Source organism: Mastomys coucha, unplaced genomic scaffold (genome assembly GCF_008632895.1).
Source record: "Mastomys coucha isolate ucsf_1 unplaced genomic scaffold, UCSF_Mcou_1 pScaffold20, whole genome shotgun sequence".
Taxonomy (NCBI): Eukaryota; Metazoa; Chordata; class Mammalia; order Rodentia; family Muridae; genus Mastomys; species Mastomys coucha.
Genome location: NW_022196903.1, coordinates 63,973,761 through 63,990,650, shown reverse-complemented (window position 1 = coordinate 63,990,650; position 16,890 = coordinate 63,973,761). Strand labels below are relative to the sequence as shown.

At 38.9% G+C, this 16,890-nt stretch overlaps 1 gene segment (V, D, J or C); it reads left to right on the top strand.

The window, feature by feature from the left end:
• The first annotated feature begins 3,168 nt into the window (after window positions 1-3,168).
• LOC116099915 lies at window positions 3,169-3,789 on the top strand. The segment is given in 2 exon segments: window positions 3,169-3,282; window positions 3,467-3,789. Coding segments are annotated over 2 exon segments (372 nt in total).
• The last annotated feature ends 13,101 nt before the right edge of the window (window positions 3,790-16,890 follow it).

The window sequence follows — 16,890 nt, the reverse complement described above, 5'->3', positions numbered from 1 at the left end:
TCTATGACTCCTGATCTTTTTCGTAGGTTTTCTACATGGTTGTCTCCCTTTGTGATTTCTTTATTGTTTTTATTTCCATTTTTAGATCCTGGATGGTGTTGTCCAGTTCCTTCACCCATTTGATTGTCTCTTTCTGTAATTTTTTAGGGATTTTTGTGCTTCCTCTTTAAGGGCTTCTACCTGTTTACCTGTGTTCTCCTGTATTTCTTTAAGGGAGTTATTTATGTCCTTAAATTCATCTATCATCATCATGAGATATGATTTTAAACAGTGTTTTTTTGTCTTGCTTTTCCTGTGTGTTAGGGTAACCAGAGCTCCCTGTGGTGGGAGAACTGGCTTCTGATGTTGCCAATTAGCCTTGGTTTCTGTTGCTTATGTTCTTGCTCTTGCCTTTCTACATCTGGTTATCTCTGGTGTTAGCTGTTCTTGCTGTCTCATATTGTGGCTAGTCCCTCCTACAAGCCTCTGTGTCAGTACTCCTCCGAGACCAGTTCTCTCTGGGAGGAATTTAAGTATGGAGAGCTCTATAGGGTCAGCTCTGAGGTATAACCAGAAACCAAAAAAATTCTGTCCCCAGCTGATCCTTGGTTCTTATGTCCTGATGCGTCTGTGAGGGTTCCTCTTGGGCCAGGAATTTGAAAAGATGTGATCATCTTACCTGGGCTCACAGGTTTATATGTGCTCTTGGGCAATGAGGTCTATCCTATCAGTATTTGTGTATGTAGCTCTATAGCACAGGATCGACTCCAGGTGCTGGAAGACTCCTGTTCCAGACTGCTCCTTGGTTCCTGTAGAATCTGGATTTTTAATTCAACACCTTATATCTCTATGGGCTGCCATTCTAATTTTTTAAGCCCCTGTGGAAACTTTCAGTCTGGAACTATGTTTTTATTTATTATATGTTGCAGATTGGATTTCTCTTAGGATTCCATATTTTGATTGAAAGAGTCTTTCAACCTCAGTCTATGGTCTGTAATCTAGTACTTGATTTCTCCAAGTCTGTCTTATTATGATTTTTCCCAAAGAGGATACACAGAACTGTAATCAATAAAAAATTAGCCATCTGTATGCTGAAAAATGAAACAAGACCATATGGAATCCAGATGCAGTTTGTCCTTTTGCTTCCTTTCATCTCAAATATAGAAAACAATTTTATTTTTGAATTTTAAAAATTCTAAGTACTTTGTTTTTTTATATTTAAATATTCCTCTCTATGATTTTTTTTCATATTTAGTGTCCTTTTTCTTCTATCGTTCTTTAAACTCAATATCTTATCAGTTTAGACTCTTGGGACTCTATAGTTTGTACCTTGTGCTGTGTTAGCCCTGCACCATCTGTTTACTTAGGTAAGGGCTCCTGGCTTGTCCTTTTGTCAGCCTCTCCAACCTGTTGTGCTTCTTTGAGGCATTAGGTCTTGATCCCCAGTGGGATCTATCTTGCTTGGTTGGGCCTGCACCTCTTACCAGGCAGTGGAATGGGGACACAGCGGGCCCAGATGAGGCTGCTGTTTTTCACCATGGACATTAGCACTATCTGTCTTTTTTATCAAATAGAGTGCTGGCTTTCCAGAGCAGCATTCAGCTCTTGGGAGATCCACAACCTGTGTCTCCCTCAACATCCCTGGGAGTTCAAAGCCTTCCTGGGTAGGTACTGTGGTCCAGCTGGTCCCAAGAAGCCATAGCTTCAAATTCCCTGCCCACAATTTCTCCTGGCGGCAGTGTTTTCATGGAGTACCAGGAGCTATCTAGGAAAGGCTGAAGGCTAGCAGGTGATGAGTTCTTAATTCATAATAGGTAATTTCTTAATTCCCAAGGATGATTCTATAAGAATCCCTAACGTTTTACTAGTAACTATTAAGCCCTTTTTAATAGGACTACTATTAAAGCCCTCTCCGATATAAAAGCTGCAATTAGAACTTGATCAGTCTGTGCCATGAGTAAATTGTTTCTGAGATAGAAAGCATGCGTTTTTTGGAGCTGTAAAACAATGAACTAAAGATCTTTCTTTTTTATTAAACACAACATTGGTCCTGAGACTAGGATTTAGAAATGTTCATGTTCACGTCTCCTGCTGACACATGGATTTTGCAACAATTGGATTGCTCATTAGACCTATCAACCCAAACATCTGTGAATTGGTAAGCTCCCTCCTCACACTGGTCAGCATAAATTCTCCCTGGTCCCAAGGAAGGGCTTTGGAACTCAAAGCCACCTTGTGGTGCTAATCAAAGTCTTTTCTCTGTTCAAAATATGTGACCCTTGCCATATTCAATTAGACTTGAGATTCCAGGAGACCATTCAGGGTCTAATGTGTCCCAATCTGTTATAGTATGTAGTAATTTGAGACAAGACCAAGTAATTATTTTTCAGTACTTTTCATATCTTGATTGCATGATTTTAAAAGTAACTTGACATAAAATATTCTCATTTTTATGTCTGTGTTTATTTGCAGAACAAGTAGTTTGAAAACAATTTAAAAATGTTCATTTCATGTTAATCCTCCATATTCTACAAATAGACAATCTTAAAATTTCAATAATGATCTCATTTTTCTTTATGGATTTTCCAACATTACCAATGAATAAATATAACCTGTGTATAAAATTCACTAGTGTTGGAATTCTTTTGTAAAATAATAAAGGTATGTACAATAAACATGACAAGTTATGCCATATAAAAGTACATGAGTTAGGCAACTTCAAGTAGAAACTGAATAAGCAAAGAGTAAAAGTGAAGCACATTCACCTGCCTAAATCTCATAGCCTCCTTGTATTTGTAGTATTGACAGAACACACAGGTAGCAGCAGAGCCTCAGAGTGTACTTATCTACCCACCCTGCTCCTTATCTCCTGTCCTTGCTGGTAAATTAATTACATCTACATTTACTCATAATATATAGTGTTGGGTTTCTGCAAAACTCAACTGTTATCAATGTGTTTGATTTTGAATTGAAGCCTGTCATGAGAGAATCTAGACATTTGTTTCAGAGTTCTAAGTTGGTCCTTGAGCTTCTATGTTGACTTTCTTCCCAGTGATTACTTCTTGTCTTTTTATGATACTTACTAGCCTTCGATTTAACCTGGATTCTCTGACAACCCTGTGTCCAGGCAACTTACTTCCTTATTTGACAACTACTTTGCATAGGCTCCTACAGACCAGACCAGCTGCCCATGTTTTATAAACCAGGTCTTTGCAGTGAGATCTGAATTCAATCAGACAGGCAGGAGCCTCAAGATGGAGTCACAGACCCATATACTCATATTCTTGTTGCTCTGGGTGTCTGGTGAGACATCAAATAGTTTTAGAATATCTTAAAAATAGTTCATTTGTAATGAAAAAGCTATTTTCTATAGGAAGTCAATAGAAAGCAGATAATGCATAGAGAAAGGGCATTTTAGATTCTAACATTTGTATAATGAAATCTTTGAATGTATATATGTATACTCATTGTTTATTTCTGACTGCAGGTGCTGATGGGAACATTGTGATGACCCAGTCTCCCAAATCCATGTCTACATCAGTAGGAGAGAGTGTCACCATGAGCTGCAAGGCCAGTCAGAATGTGGGTACTGCTATAGCCTGGTACCAACAGAAACCAGGACAGTCTCCTAAACTGCTGATCAGCTGGGCATCCGATCGGTACACTGGAGTCCCTGATCGCTTCACAGGCAGTGGATCTGGGACAGATTTCACTCTCACCATCAGCAGTGTGCAGGCTGAAGACCTGGCAGATTATTACTGTCAGCATTATAACAGCTATCCTCCCACAGTGCTTCAGCCTCCTACATAAACCTCCTCTGAGATTCTAACCAGCTGCCTGCACCACACATCCCCAGACCTTCACACTTCCCCTTCTGCCCGCAGCCAGTATGCCTAACTGTTACAAAGTTTGGTAGAAAATTAATGAACAGGTCCTTTGTATTGGAAGGTCTTTATGGAAAAATGAAGTGAAAATATTGGTTTCTTCTTTTTTTCTTCTCATGCTTAAATTCTGTGTATTGAATGTGACAAATTTATTATCTTATATTCTGGGGATAAAAACTTCACCAAGAGTTTCCATGGGCTAAATCAAAAGCCTCTTCTATATTCCCACTGAAGGATATAGAAGTGAACTTGGCTTTTGTTTTGCCCTGTTCTGAGAGGTCTCCCTCTCTTTTGGACTCCTGGCAATATCCCTCCACTTCTTCTTTTGAGTAAGGTTATATATTTACACATATAATATGGACTTTCATAAAAATATAAAATTGTATCATGTATTTTGACAGTCTTCTGTCCCTTTCTTTCTGTCAGCACCTTTCCCATCAACTAACATACTTCCACTCCCTAGTCTTCCACCTATTTCCATGTGACATACACATGTACCCTTTGACATGTGTACACACACACACACACACAGACACACACACAGACACACACACAGATTTATATGAATCTATAAAAAATCTAGGATGCAAAATCCAGAGAAAACATGAGGTTTAACTTGTTAAACAGCATATCTGATCTATGCTTCCTACTCCTAGGCCAAATCTGCCTCTGCTGTCTTCTCATCTACTTTCCCAATGTGAGGATTATGATACCTCATTCTACACCACACTACATTAATGGTAAATGTGATTTTCTATCATGAGAATCGAGTTTGTCTTATAATAATAAAAGTGTTTGATATTTGTTGAGGGAAGTACTTTATGCTTCAATAAAAACAATATGTGAACTAATCTCAAATATATTAATTTAAATTAGTTGAAATCCTATTTTGTTCTTGTTATTTGTTTTTGACTTAAGTATGACTACTTGTAAAACAGGCATACGGATTTTGATTTCACAAAATTTCACCTGCTTCTTCCTGAGCACTGGGATCAATGGTGTGGGCTACCATACCCAGCCTTGAGTTCCAGTCTCAGTCACAGAGTTGAAACAGGGACAGAGTTCTTTATGTTAAAAACAGTTGTTTGAGAACTCCAAATATCTTCCATCAATCTTCATGTGAGTAGGCTTTCCATAGTTTACTTCCAGTGTCTATACAATGAACACAACTGTGTCAGATGTACTTGATGAAAAGTATTAGTTTGTGTGGACTGTGTTAGTATGCTGTTTCTTCACAGTGTCAATGTATCTTAGGAAACAACTTAAAGAAAGGAAACTTTTATTTTATCTCACTGTGTCAGTCCATAATAGTTTGGCTTCATGGCTGTAGGTCAAAGGTGAGGTTGGATATCATAGAGGAAGTGCATGGCAGGAGAGTGGTGCTCACTTTCTCGTGGCAGGAATCCAGGGAGAGCAGAAGCCGGTGAGGGGCAAGCTCTATTTTCTATATTTCTAAAAACTCTTCTCTGATATGTTACATGCCAACCATTTATTCTCCTAACACTTTCCCCAGCATCCCTAACTTCCCTCTTCTCAAGATTAATTGCTCATCTGCTTCCCTTAAAATCGACAAAGATACAAATAAACAAACATAAAACTGAACATGGATATAAACTGAACATAGGATAATAAGTTACAGCAAGCCTGGGCACAAACCCTCTTACAAATGGGCTGAAGCAACCCAGTAGAAGGCAAATGGTTCCAAGAGCAGGCAAAAGAGTCAGACAATGACATACTCCTCTTTCACTCTTAGGATATGCAGAGGATGTAGCTCATACATCTTCCTATACATGTCCATGAATATCACTTCTGTCTCTGTGAGGTCTTATGAGCCCTTCTTTGATGACTCTATGGGCCATGTTATCATGGTGTCCTTGACCCCTCTGGCTCCTACCATCCTTTCTCTCCCTTTTCTACAGAGATTCTCTGGGTCTGCCTAGTGTTTGCTTTGTGTTTCTGCATCTAATACCATCAGATCCTGGATGACTTCTTTCTGATGAAAATTAGGTTGGACCCATCTCTGAGTATAGCAGAATGTCATTAGTAAATATTTCATTGAATTTTATTGTTTCAGTTGTATTTGGTTCTATCATCAGATTCCTGGTTGTCCATCCTCTGGTTCCTGGCTACCCATGCAGTGTCAGGCATGGGCTCAGGCTCCTGGTATGGGACCATTCATTGGTTGACCTTTTGCAAAGTTCTATAACACCATTGCCCCAGCACAAATTACAGGCTGGAGAGATTGTAGTTTAAAGGTTTTGTGTGTCTATATTGTTGTCCCAGTTCCACCACTGGAAGCCTTGCTTGGTTATAGAAGATGGCCAGTTTCGGCTCAGTATCAGGTATTAGATGTTTTCACTAGAAACACTTTCATAGATTCCAGGGAGTTTCCACTGCATTTTCCACATTGCCCCCTAAATGAGCTCCAATTTCAGTCACCTCCCGAATACTCTCTTCCCCCATACAGCACCCCCCCCCACCTGATTGCTTCTGTTCCCATCTCCACCTTTCCCCCAGTCGACCTGTAATACATATTCTATTTTCCCTTTTCAGGGAGATTCATGCATGCATCCTCCTTTGAATCTTCCTTGTTACTTAGCTTTTTGACCCTGGATTTTAGCATAAATTATCTTTTAATTAACAGTGATTATTTGCACATTAATGAATATATACCATGTTTTTTTGGGGGGCCTGGGATACTTCACTCAGGAAGGTTTTTTGTTTTTTTACTTTCACACATTTGTCTGCAAATCTCATAATGTTATTTTTTAAAAATCTGAGCAATAGCCTATTGTATAAATTTGCTACAATGTATCTTGAGGTAGATTGATGCCAAGTTTTTTATCTTTCATTTATTTATTTATTTATTTAGTTAGTTTTTAACATTCCAGATTTTATTCCCCTCCTGGTCCGCCCTCTGACTGTTCCACACCCCATAACTCCTCCCTGCCTCCCTGTCTCTAGGAGGATGTTGCCACCCTCCTCCCCCACCCCACAAGAGCTATAAACTCCCTGGAGCCTCTAGTCTCTTGGGGGTTAGGTGCATCTTCTCTGACTAAACCCAGACCCAGATGTCCTCTGCTATATATGTGTTGGGGAGCCTCATATCTGCTGGTGTATGCTGCTTGGTTGGTGGTCCAGTGTTTGAGAGATCTCAGGGATCCAGGTTAATTGAGACTGCTGGTCCTCCTACAGGGTTGCCCTCTTCCTCAGTTTCTTCCAGCTTTTCCATAATTCAATCTCAGGGATCATCTGCTTCTGTCCATTAGATGCAACTATCTGCCTCTGCCTCTTTCAGCTGCCTTTTGGGCCTTTCAGAGAGAAGTCATGATAAGTCCCCTTTTTGTGAGCACTCCATAGCCTCAGTAATAGTGTTAGGATGTGGGGCCTCACCTTGAGCTGGATTCCTCACTGGACCTTCTTTTCTTCAGGCTCTCCATTTCAATCCCTGCAATTTATTCAGGCAGGAGCAATTATGGGTCAGAGTTTTGACTGTGGGATGGCAACCCCATTCCTCACTTGAAGTCATACCATTCTGCTAGGGGTAGGTTCTAGAAGTTCCCTCTCCCAACTATAGGATATTTCACCTAAGGTCCTTCCCTTTGATTCTTGGGAGTCTCTCACCTCCCAGGTCTCTGGTACATTCTGGAGGGTCCCCTACCTTCCTACCTCCTGAGGTTGCCTGTTTTCCATTCTTTCTTCTGATCCTCATGGCTTCAGTCTTTTTCCTCTACCCAATACCATATCATATTCCCTGTGTCAATCCAGTTTTTCTCCCAGTACCCTCCTTCCCTCTTTGTGATTGCTTTCTTCTCCCACCCAAGTGGGACTGAAGATCCTTGCTTGGGCATCTCAGATTGTTGATCTTTGTGAGTCCTGTGGACTGTATCTTGGGTATTCCATATGTTTTTTTATTTTTATTTTTATTTTTTATTTTTGGCTAATATACACTTATTAGTGAGTACATACCATGCATGTCATTTTGGATATGAATTACCTCACTCAGGATGATACTTTTAGTTCTATCCATTTGCCTGCAAAACTCAGGATTTCCTATTTTCTAGTAGTTGAATAGTATTCTGTTTTGTAAATGAACTACATTTTCTGTATACCTTCTTCTATTGTGCAACATGTGAGTTATTTTCAGCTTCTGGCTATCACAAACAAGGCCTCTATGAACATAGTAGAACATGTGCCCCTGTGGCATGGGGGGGCATCTTTTGGGTATATTCCCAAGAGTGGTATTGCTGGATATTCAGGTAGATATGTTTCCAATTTTCTGAGGAACTGCCAGGAAACCAGTATCCAACATCAAACTAAATGGAGAGAAACTTGAAATAATCCCACTAATCAGGGACTAGACAAGGCTACCCTCTCTCTCCCAATTCAATATAGTAATCAAAGTCTTAGCTAGAGCAATTAGACAACAAAAGGAGGTCAAAAGGATGCAAATTGGAAAGGAAGAAGTCAAATTATCACTATTTTCTGATGATATGATAGCATACTTAAGTGACCCAAAAAATTCCACCAGAGAACTCCTAAACCTGATCAACAACTTCAGCAAAGTAACTGGATATAAATTTAACTCAAATTAGCAGCTTTCCTTTACTCAAAGGATAAACAGTCTGAAAGAGAAATTAGGGAAACTATACCGTTCACAACAGTCATAAAAAATATAAAATATCTTGGTGTGATCCTAACCAAGCAAGTGAAAGATCTGTATGACAAGAACTTCAAGTCTCTGAAGAAAGAAATCAAAGATCTCAGAAGATGGAAAGATCTCCCATGGTAATGGATTGTCAGGATTAATATAGCAAAAATGGCCATCTTGCCGAAAGCAATCTACAGATTCAACGCAATTTCCAACAAAATTCCAACTCATTCTTCATAGAGTTAGAAAGAACAATTTGGAAATTCATTTGGATTAACATAAACCCAGGATAGCAAAAACTATTCTCAACAATAAAAGAACTTCTGGGGGAATCATAATCCCTGACCTCAAGCTGCACTACAGAGCAATAATGATAAAAACTGCATGGTATTGGTACAGAGACAGGCAGGAAGATCAATAGAATAGAATTGAAGACCCAGAAATTAACCCACACTCTTATGGTCACTTGATCTTTAACAAAGGAGCTAAAAGCATCCGGTGGAAAAAAGTAATTTTCTTTTTTTTTCTTTTTTTTCTTAGTTATTTTCTTTATTTATATGTCATATGATATCTCTTTTCCCAGTTTCCCCTCTGAAAATAAGAAAAAGAATAAAATGAGATAAAACAAAAACAAAAATGAAAACAAAAAACCAAACCAAAACAAAAGACCCTGTTCCTCCCCCTCTACCTGCTCACCAACCCACCCTCTCCCACTTACTGGCCCTGGCATTCCCCTACACTGGGGCATAGAACCTTCACAGGACCAAGGGCCTCTCCTCTCACTGATGACTGACTTGGCCATCCTCTGCTGTATATGCTGCTGGAGCCATTAGTCCCACCATTTATACTCTTTGATTGGTGGCTTGGTCCCTGGGAGCTCTGAGGGTAATAGTTCGTTCATATTGTTGTTCATTCTAAGGGGCTACAAATCCTTCAGCTCTTTGGGTTCTTTCTCCTTGGGTTCTTTCTTCATTAGGGACCCTGTACTCAGTCCAATGGATGACTGTGAGCCTCTACTTCTGTATTAGTCAGGCACTGTCAGAGCCTCTCGAGAGACAGCTATATAAGGATCCTGTCAACCAGCACTTGTTGACATCCACAATAGTGTCTGGATTTGATGAATAATATGGGGAGGATTCCCAGGTGGAGAAGTCTCTGGATTGCCCTTCCTTCAGTCTCTGCTCCACAGTTAGTCTCTACAACTCCTTCCATGAGTATTTTGTCCCCCTCCTTTTAAGAAGGAATGAAGTATCAACACTGGTCTTCCCTTTTCTTGAGTTTCTAGTGTTTTGTGGATTGTATTTTGTGTATTATAATCTTCTGGGCTAATATCCGCTAATCAGAGAATGCATACCATGAGTGTTCTTTTGCGATTGGGTTACCTCACTCAGGTTGATATTCTATATATCCATCTATTTCCCTAAGAATTTAAAAAATTCTTTGTTTTTAATAGCTGAGTAGTACTCCATTGTATAGATGTACCACATTTTCTGTATCCATTCCTCTGTTGAGGGACATCTGGGTTGTTTCCAGTTTCTGGCTATTATAACTAAGGCTGCTATTGGCAACCCAACAAATTGGGAAAACATCTTTACCAATCTTATATCTGATAGAAGGTTAATATCCAATACATACAAAGAACTCAAGATGTTAGACATCAGAGAGCCAAATAACCCTATTAAAAATGGGGGTACAAAGCTAAACAAAGAATTCTCAACTGACAAATACTGAATGGCTGAGAATCACCTAAAGAGATGTTCAATATCCTTAGTCATCAGGGAAATGCAAATCAAAACACCTCCCACCAATCAGAATGGCTAGGATAAAAAACTCAGGTGACAGCAGATGCTGGCGAGGTTGTGGAGAAAGAGGAACACTCCTTCATTGCTGGTGGGACTGCAAGCTGGTACAACTACTCTGGAAATCAGTTTGGTAGCTCCCCAGGAAATTGGACATAGTTCTACTGGAGGACCCAGCTATACCACTCCTGTGCATATATCCAGAAGATGCTCCAACACGTAATAAGGACACATGCTCCACTATGTTCAAAAAAAGACATTTTCAACAAATGGTGCTGGTTCAACTGGAGGTTAGCAAGTAGAATAATGCAAATTGATCTATTCTTATCTCCTTGTACAAAGCTCAAGTCCAGGTGGATCAAAGACCTCCACATAAGACCAGATACACTGAAACTAATAGAAAAGAAAGTAGGGAAGAGCCTCAAGCACATGAGCACAGGGGAAAATTTCCTGAATAGAACACCAATGGCTTATGCACTAAGATGGACAACAGACAAATGGGACCTCATAAAATTGCAAAGCTTCTGTAAGGCAAAGAGGACACTGGCAATAGGACAAATCAGCAACCAACAGATTGGGAAAAGATCTTTACCAATCCTACATCCTGTAGAGGCTTAATATCCTATATATACAAAGAACTCAAGAAGCTAGATTCCAGATAACCAAATAACCCTATTCAAAATTGGGCACAGAGCTAAACAAACAATTCTCAAATAGCGAATACCGAATGGCCAAGAAGCACCTAAAGAAATGTTCAACATCCTTAGTCATAAGGGAAATGCAAATCAAAAGAACCCTGAGATTTCACCTCACACCAGTCAGAATGGCTAAGATCAAAAACTCAGGTGAGAGCAGATGTTGTTGGGGATGTGGAAGAAGAGTAACATTCCTCCATTGTTGGTCGGATTGGAAGCTTGTATAACCACTCTGGAAATCAGTCTGGCAGTTCCTCAAAAAACTGGACATAGAACTAACCTAGGACATAGGTATACCACTCCTGGGCATATACCCAGAAGATGCTCCAACATGTAATAAGGATACATCCTCCACTATGTTCATAGCTGCCTTATTTATAATAGCCAGAAACTAGAAACAACCCAGATATGTCTCAACAGAGGAGTGCATACAGAAAATGTGGTACATTTATACAATGGAGTACTACTCAGCTATTAAAATAATGACATACTGATATTCACAGGCAAATGATTGGAACTAGAAAATGTCATCCTGAGTTAGGTGACCCAGTTACCAAAGAACGCACATGGTATGCACTCACTAATGAGTGGATATTAGCACAAAAGCTCAGAATACCCAAGATATAATTCACAGACCACATGAAGCTCATAAGAAGGAAGACCAAAATGTGGATGCTTCAGTCCTTTTTAGATGGGGGAACAAAATTTTCCTAAGAGGTAGAACATGGGAGAGACTTGGGAGTAATTGAGGAGGGGACGGGGACAAAACTGGGCAGGATCAGGTATTTGAGAAGACAGGGATGATATACAGAGGGTAAGGAATTTGAACAGAATTGTGTAGCCATGTGGAATAGGAAACTGCTGGTAGCCATCAGCAAGTCTCAGATGCCAGGATAGAAAGAGATTCCCAGGACCCAACAGAGATGAGATTAGCTGAAATGTCCAACAAAGGGCAGGGAGAACCTTTTGAGGATGGGTCCACTCACACATCTCCAAAGTATTATCCTAGAATGGCTTATATCTAAAGGAAGTACAGGACAAAGTATGGAGCAGAGACTGAAGGAAAGGCCATCCAGAGACTGTCCCACCTGTGGATCCATCCTATGTACCGACACCAAACCCAGACACTATTGCAGATTCCAAAAAGTGCTTGCTGACAGGTGCCTGTTATAGCTGTTTTCTGAGAGGCCCTGCCAGAGCCTGTCAAATACAGAGGAAGATGCTCACATCCAACTATTGGACTGAACACCGGGACCCCAATGGAGGAGTTAGAGAAAAGACTGAAGGAGCTGAGGGTGTTTGCAACCCCATAAGAAGAACAACAATATCAACCAACCAGACTCCCCAGAGCTCTCAAGTATTAAATCCCAACAAAAGAGTACACATGTAAGGACCCATAGCTACAGCCACATATTTAGCAGATTATGACATTGTCTGGCATCAATAGGAATAGAGGACCTTGATCCTGTGAAGGCTTGATTCCCCAGTGTAGGGAAATGCCAGGGTGGTGAGGTGGGAGTGGGTGGGTGGGAGGGGGAGCACCTTCATAGAAGCAGGTGGTGGGGGGATGAAATGTGGGATTCTGGAGGGGAAACCAGGAATGGGGATAACATTTGAAATGTAAATACATAAAATATCCAATTACAACAAAAGAAGCAAAGCTAAGTTAAAGATTTAGAAGTTGTATTACACACACCCAAGGATACAGAAAACAGCACCAGTTGAATTTACAGTGTCACGCTTATTTTAAATATATCTATATTATACATTTAGGGTATAATGAATGTGTTTAAAATGAGACAGAATTTAAAGTTATTCACAAGGAATATGGCATCATGAGCACATTAGTTTTGAATTATTAACTGCCATACAGTTGGTTACTGACTTGGGCTATACTCATCTTGTATTCAAGTTTTTCAGTTGGTCAAATATTTATTATACAAGATGCCAGGATTAAATTCCTTTAGCAATCTTAATTCAGTATTATGCTCAGAGAATTTGTATTAACAAGTTTTTAAAAATATTAGGAAACATTTTTTTTGGTTTAAGGGATCTTGGTGTCTCTTAGATATTTAGATACTAGACTTACCTGTTGGGATACAAAGTAAAAAGGAAGGGACATATCAACAAGAAGACACACCCAAGGATTTCCCAGAGACACTGGAGAAAGGACAAAAGGAAGATCTATTCTGTATTGTCGCCTAAGGTAGGTTTGGCAAGCTGTAGTCTGGACATGGGGTCTGGACCTTGAAGTAGTTGAGATTTCAGTCCCTGGGAACTGGGCTTTCATCCCTGAAGGTCTGAGGGTATCAGTCCTAGAACAGTTGTGTCTGAGGCATCCTGTGTTTTTTTTTGCCATCAATATTTGATTTAGTTCTGTGCTGACCTTAATCAATTTCCTCCCTTAAAACAGTATAGAAGATTCTATACTTCTTAATAATCTTGTCTGGCATAGCAATCAAGTTTAAAAGCTTTCCTCATCCTATCTTTTGCTTTTGTCTTCTTAATTCTTCCATCTGTGGTCCTCCTGCTTGGCATCTCATCAAATTACTCCCACTGATTTATGTCATTGTGGAATGTGTCCTTTTCTCTGTTTATTGTTATTGATAGGTTTGTTGAATATAGTAATCTTGACTTGAATTTGTGGTTCTTTAGAGTTTGTAGAACATCCTTACAGGAGCTTTTTTTTATTTTTTATTTATTTATTTTTTATTGAGAAGTCTTATTGAGAAGTCTCTATTGAGAAGTGAGGTGTTATTTTGATGATACTGCTTCTCTATACATGGCTTTGTCTTTTCCCCTTGAGCCCTTTTTTTCTCTTTGTTTAGTGTTTTGATTGTTATGTATTGTGGAAACTTGTTTTCTTGCTCAGTCTATTTAGTATTATATATTCGTCTGGCATCTTTCTTGATAGACATCTCCTTTTTTAGACCAGGGAAATAATCTTATATGATTTTATTGAAAATATTTTCTGTGTCTTTGATCTGGTTGTTTCCTTTCCTCTATCCATATGCATTGGTCTTTTGATACTGTTTCAGATTTCCTCAATATTTTGTGCCTGGGTATTCTTTTCAAACATTGGCTTCTTTGACTGAGGTAGCCAGGTCTTTTCTTCAAGACCTGAAATTCTCCCTTGCTTGTCATCATTTTGTGGTAATGCTTACCTCAGTTTTTGTTTGGGATCCTAATAAATTTTCAATTCTGATTTTATTTACGTTTGGATTTTTTTTTTTAGCAATTCTATTTCTACTTCCATGTATTGAACTGTTTTCATTATTTCATTCAACTGTATGTTTGTGTGCTCATAGTCTTCATTTAGGTATTTATTCATATCATCTAAGGTCACTGAAATATTCATTATTTGCTATTTTAGGTCACTGTCTTATGCTTAAGCTATACAGCATTTCTCAGAGCCTGTTGCAATAGGGTTAGTTGCTTCTGAAGGGTAGATATTTTGTTGGGTGTTCCTGTTTGTATTTTTTCCTCTGGGATCATCAGAACATCTAGTGTTAGGATGTTCAAGGTGTTTCTTGGTGCACATATCTGATTTTCATCAATCCTTACTTCTGCAGAAGGTACTGAGAAAGATGAAATATATTTCAATCCAAGTTTAAATCTCAACCCATTTTTGATAGCTGTTTGTAAAACATGTGATTTCTCTCTTTTGATCTTTCTGATCAAAAGTGCAGTATTGAAGAATAAAGCAAGTGGAGAAATATTCAGTCTTATGGTTTCATTCCTCAGCCTGGGTTCTGTCAAGAAAGTTACTACTGGATAAATATTCTCATTAAAACATCATTCACGGGCAGTGGTGGCACACACCTTTGATCCCAGCACTTGGGAGGCAGAGGTAGGCAGATGTCTGAGGTCAAGGCCAGCCTGGTCTACAGAGTGAATTCCAGGACAGCCAGAGCTACACAGAGAAACCCTGTCTCGAGAAACCAAAAAGAAGTATGTTAACTTTCCTTGCTGGGCAATGGTGGCGCACACCTTTAATCCTAGCACTTGGGAGGCAGAGGCAGTTGGATTTCTGAGTTCAAGACCAGCCTTGTCTACAGAGTGAGTTCTAGGACAGCCAGGACTATACAGAGAAACCCTGTCTCAAAAAGAAAACCCTCCCAAAAAAACCTAAAAAACAAAACATCATTCACTGTAGAAAGAAAAGCATAATAAATTCAAGAAGCAAATTAATATTACTTTTATCCATTTATTAATTTAAAGTCATGTTTTTAGTTATGTAGAAAGAAGTACTTCACACATTTTTTGAGTAAGAAAGAGGATATGAATTGTATATTTTAGAAAGGAAAACATCAGTTCAATGTGATGTTGGAGCATAAAATTAAAACTAAAAATAAAGAACAAATGCAAGTGTATTTGAAGAGTATGTTGGTTCCTGAAAGCTCTAGTGCTGGTAGGAAAAGGATTTGCATGAAATAAGAAGGGAACTTGGTCCAGTAAGACTTAGTGAGACAGGCTTGTTCAATCTTCTGGAGTCTGTCACCAGAGAATCTTATTTTAGATATTTTAACATTTAATACAATTTTTCAGTTGTTACATTTCTTATAGAATTAATCTCAGAGTCTCCAGAAATTAACTTAAAGAACAGAAGTAAGTCCTCAGTAGTGATAGACAGTAGAGTCAAGAGCATACAATTTGACAGGGCCCCATAATTTCAGTTTTCACTGTCTTAGTATATTTACCATAAAAGTTAAGCATTTGATTAAGCATTTATTAGATGAGCAAGAGAAGAGAATATCTATCAGATAGTGAATGACCAATATCTCAAGAAATCAGCATTGGCTTAGGTTGCAAGTATTCTCATACTAGAAGTTGGGCCTCTTTTATTTCAGTTTGCCTTTTTAAAAAATCTTTTCTTGATGGGGTTTCTGTTTGTAATAGCCCTGGTTGTTCTGGTCCTCACTTCATAGGCTATACTGGCCTGCAACTCCCAGAGATCTGCTAGTCTCTGCTTCTTGAGTGCTGAAATTACAGGTGTATAACACCATTCCTCCAATATTGTTGTGTGTGTGTGTGTGTGTGTGTGTGTGTGTGATTCCATTTTTATTTTTATGTGTTGAATTGTTTTCATTATTTTATTCAACTTGGTGTTTTTGTTCTCCAAGTCTTCATGAAGGCATTTATTCAGTTCCTTTTCAAGATCCTTGAACATAATTATAATTGGTATTTTGAAGTCTTTATCTTGTGTTTAAGCTCCATATTATTTTTTAAAAGGCCTATTGCAATGGGGTTATTGGCTTGCCAAAGAAGCATATTCTCTTGATCATGTTTTTCTTCTGCTCTGGGATATGGACAGCTAGAGTTATGATGTTTGAAGTAACAAAGAGGATAGAATAAGACATTCACATGTGAAAAAGAACTTAATGTCTGCTTAATGTCCTTAAAATTACACTAACATTCAAGAGCAAATGGAAGTTTGTTTGAACAGGCTGGATTCCTCATGATAATTGGCCTCTGTGATGTATTCTCACTCTGAGCAGCCAGCAGCCACTGGGATACTTATGCTTTCACAAAGAACACATAATCACACTCACATGGCTGGACCAAATACATTCCAAATCTTGTAGTGAGAGATCAATGTTTTGCTTTTGAGAAAAGTGAATGGAGTAGAGACTTAAATCATGATTACTACATCTTAACAAAAAGGAAGGGTTTGGAAAACTAGAATGGGAGCCATTCATTGTAATTGCCTGCAGCCACACAAACCAGGTTTCCTGAAAGAGAGGCAGGAGCCTGGAAAACATATGGGGGAATCGGGCTGCGAGAGGAATGAGTGAGACCAAGTCGAAATTCTGATCAAGGTCCACCTTTACTTAGGAACATCACATGTGTATGTATGTATATATATATATATATATATATAT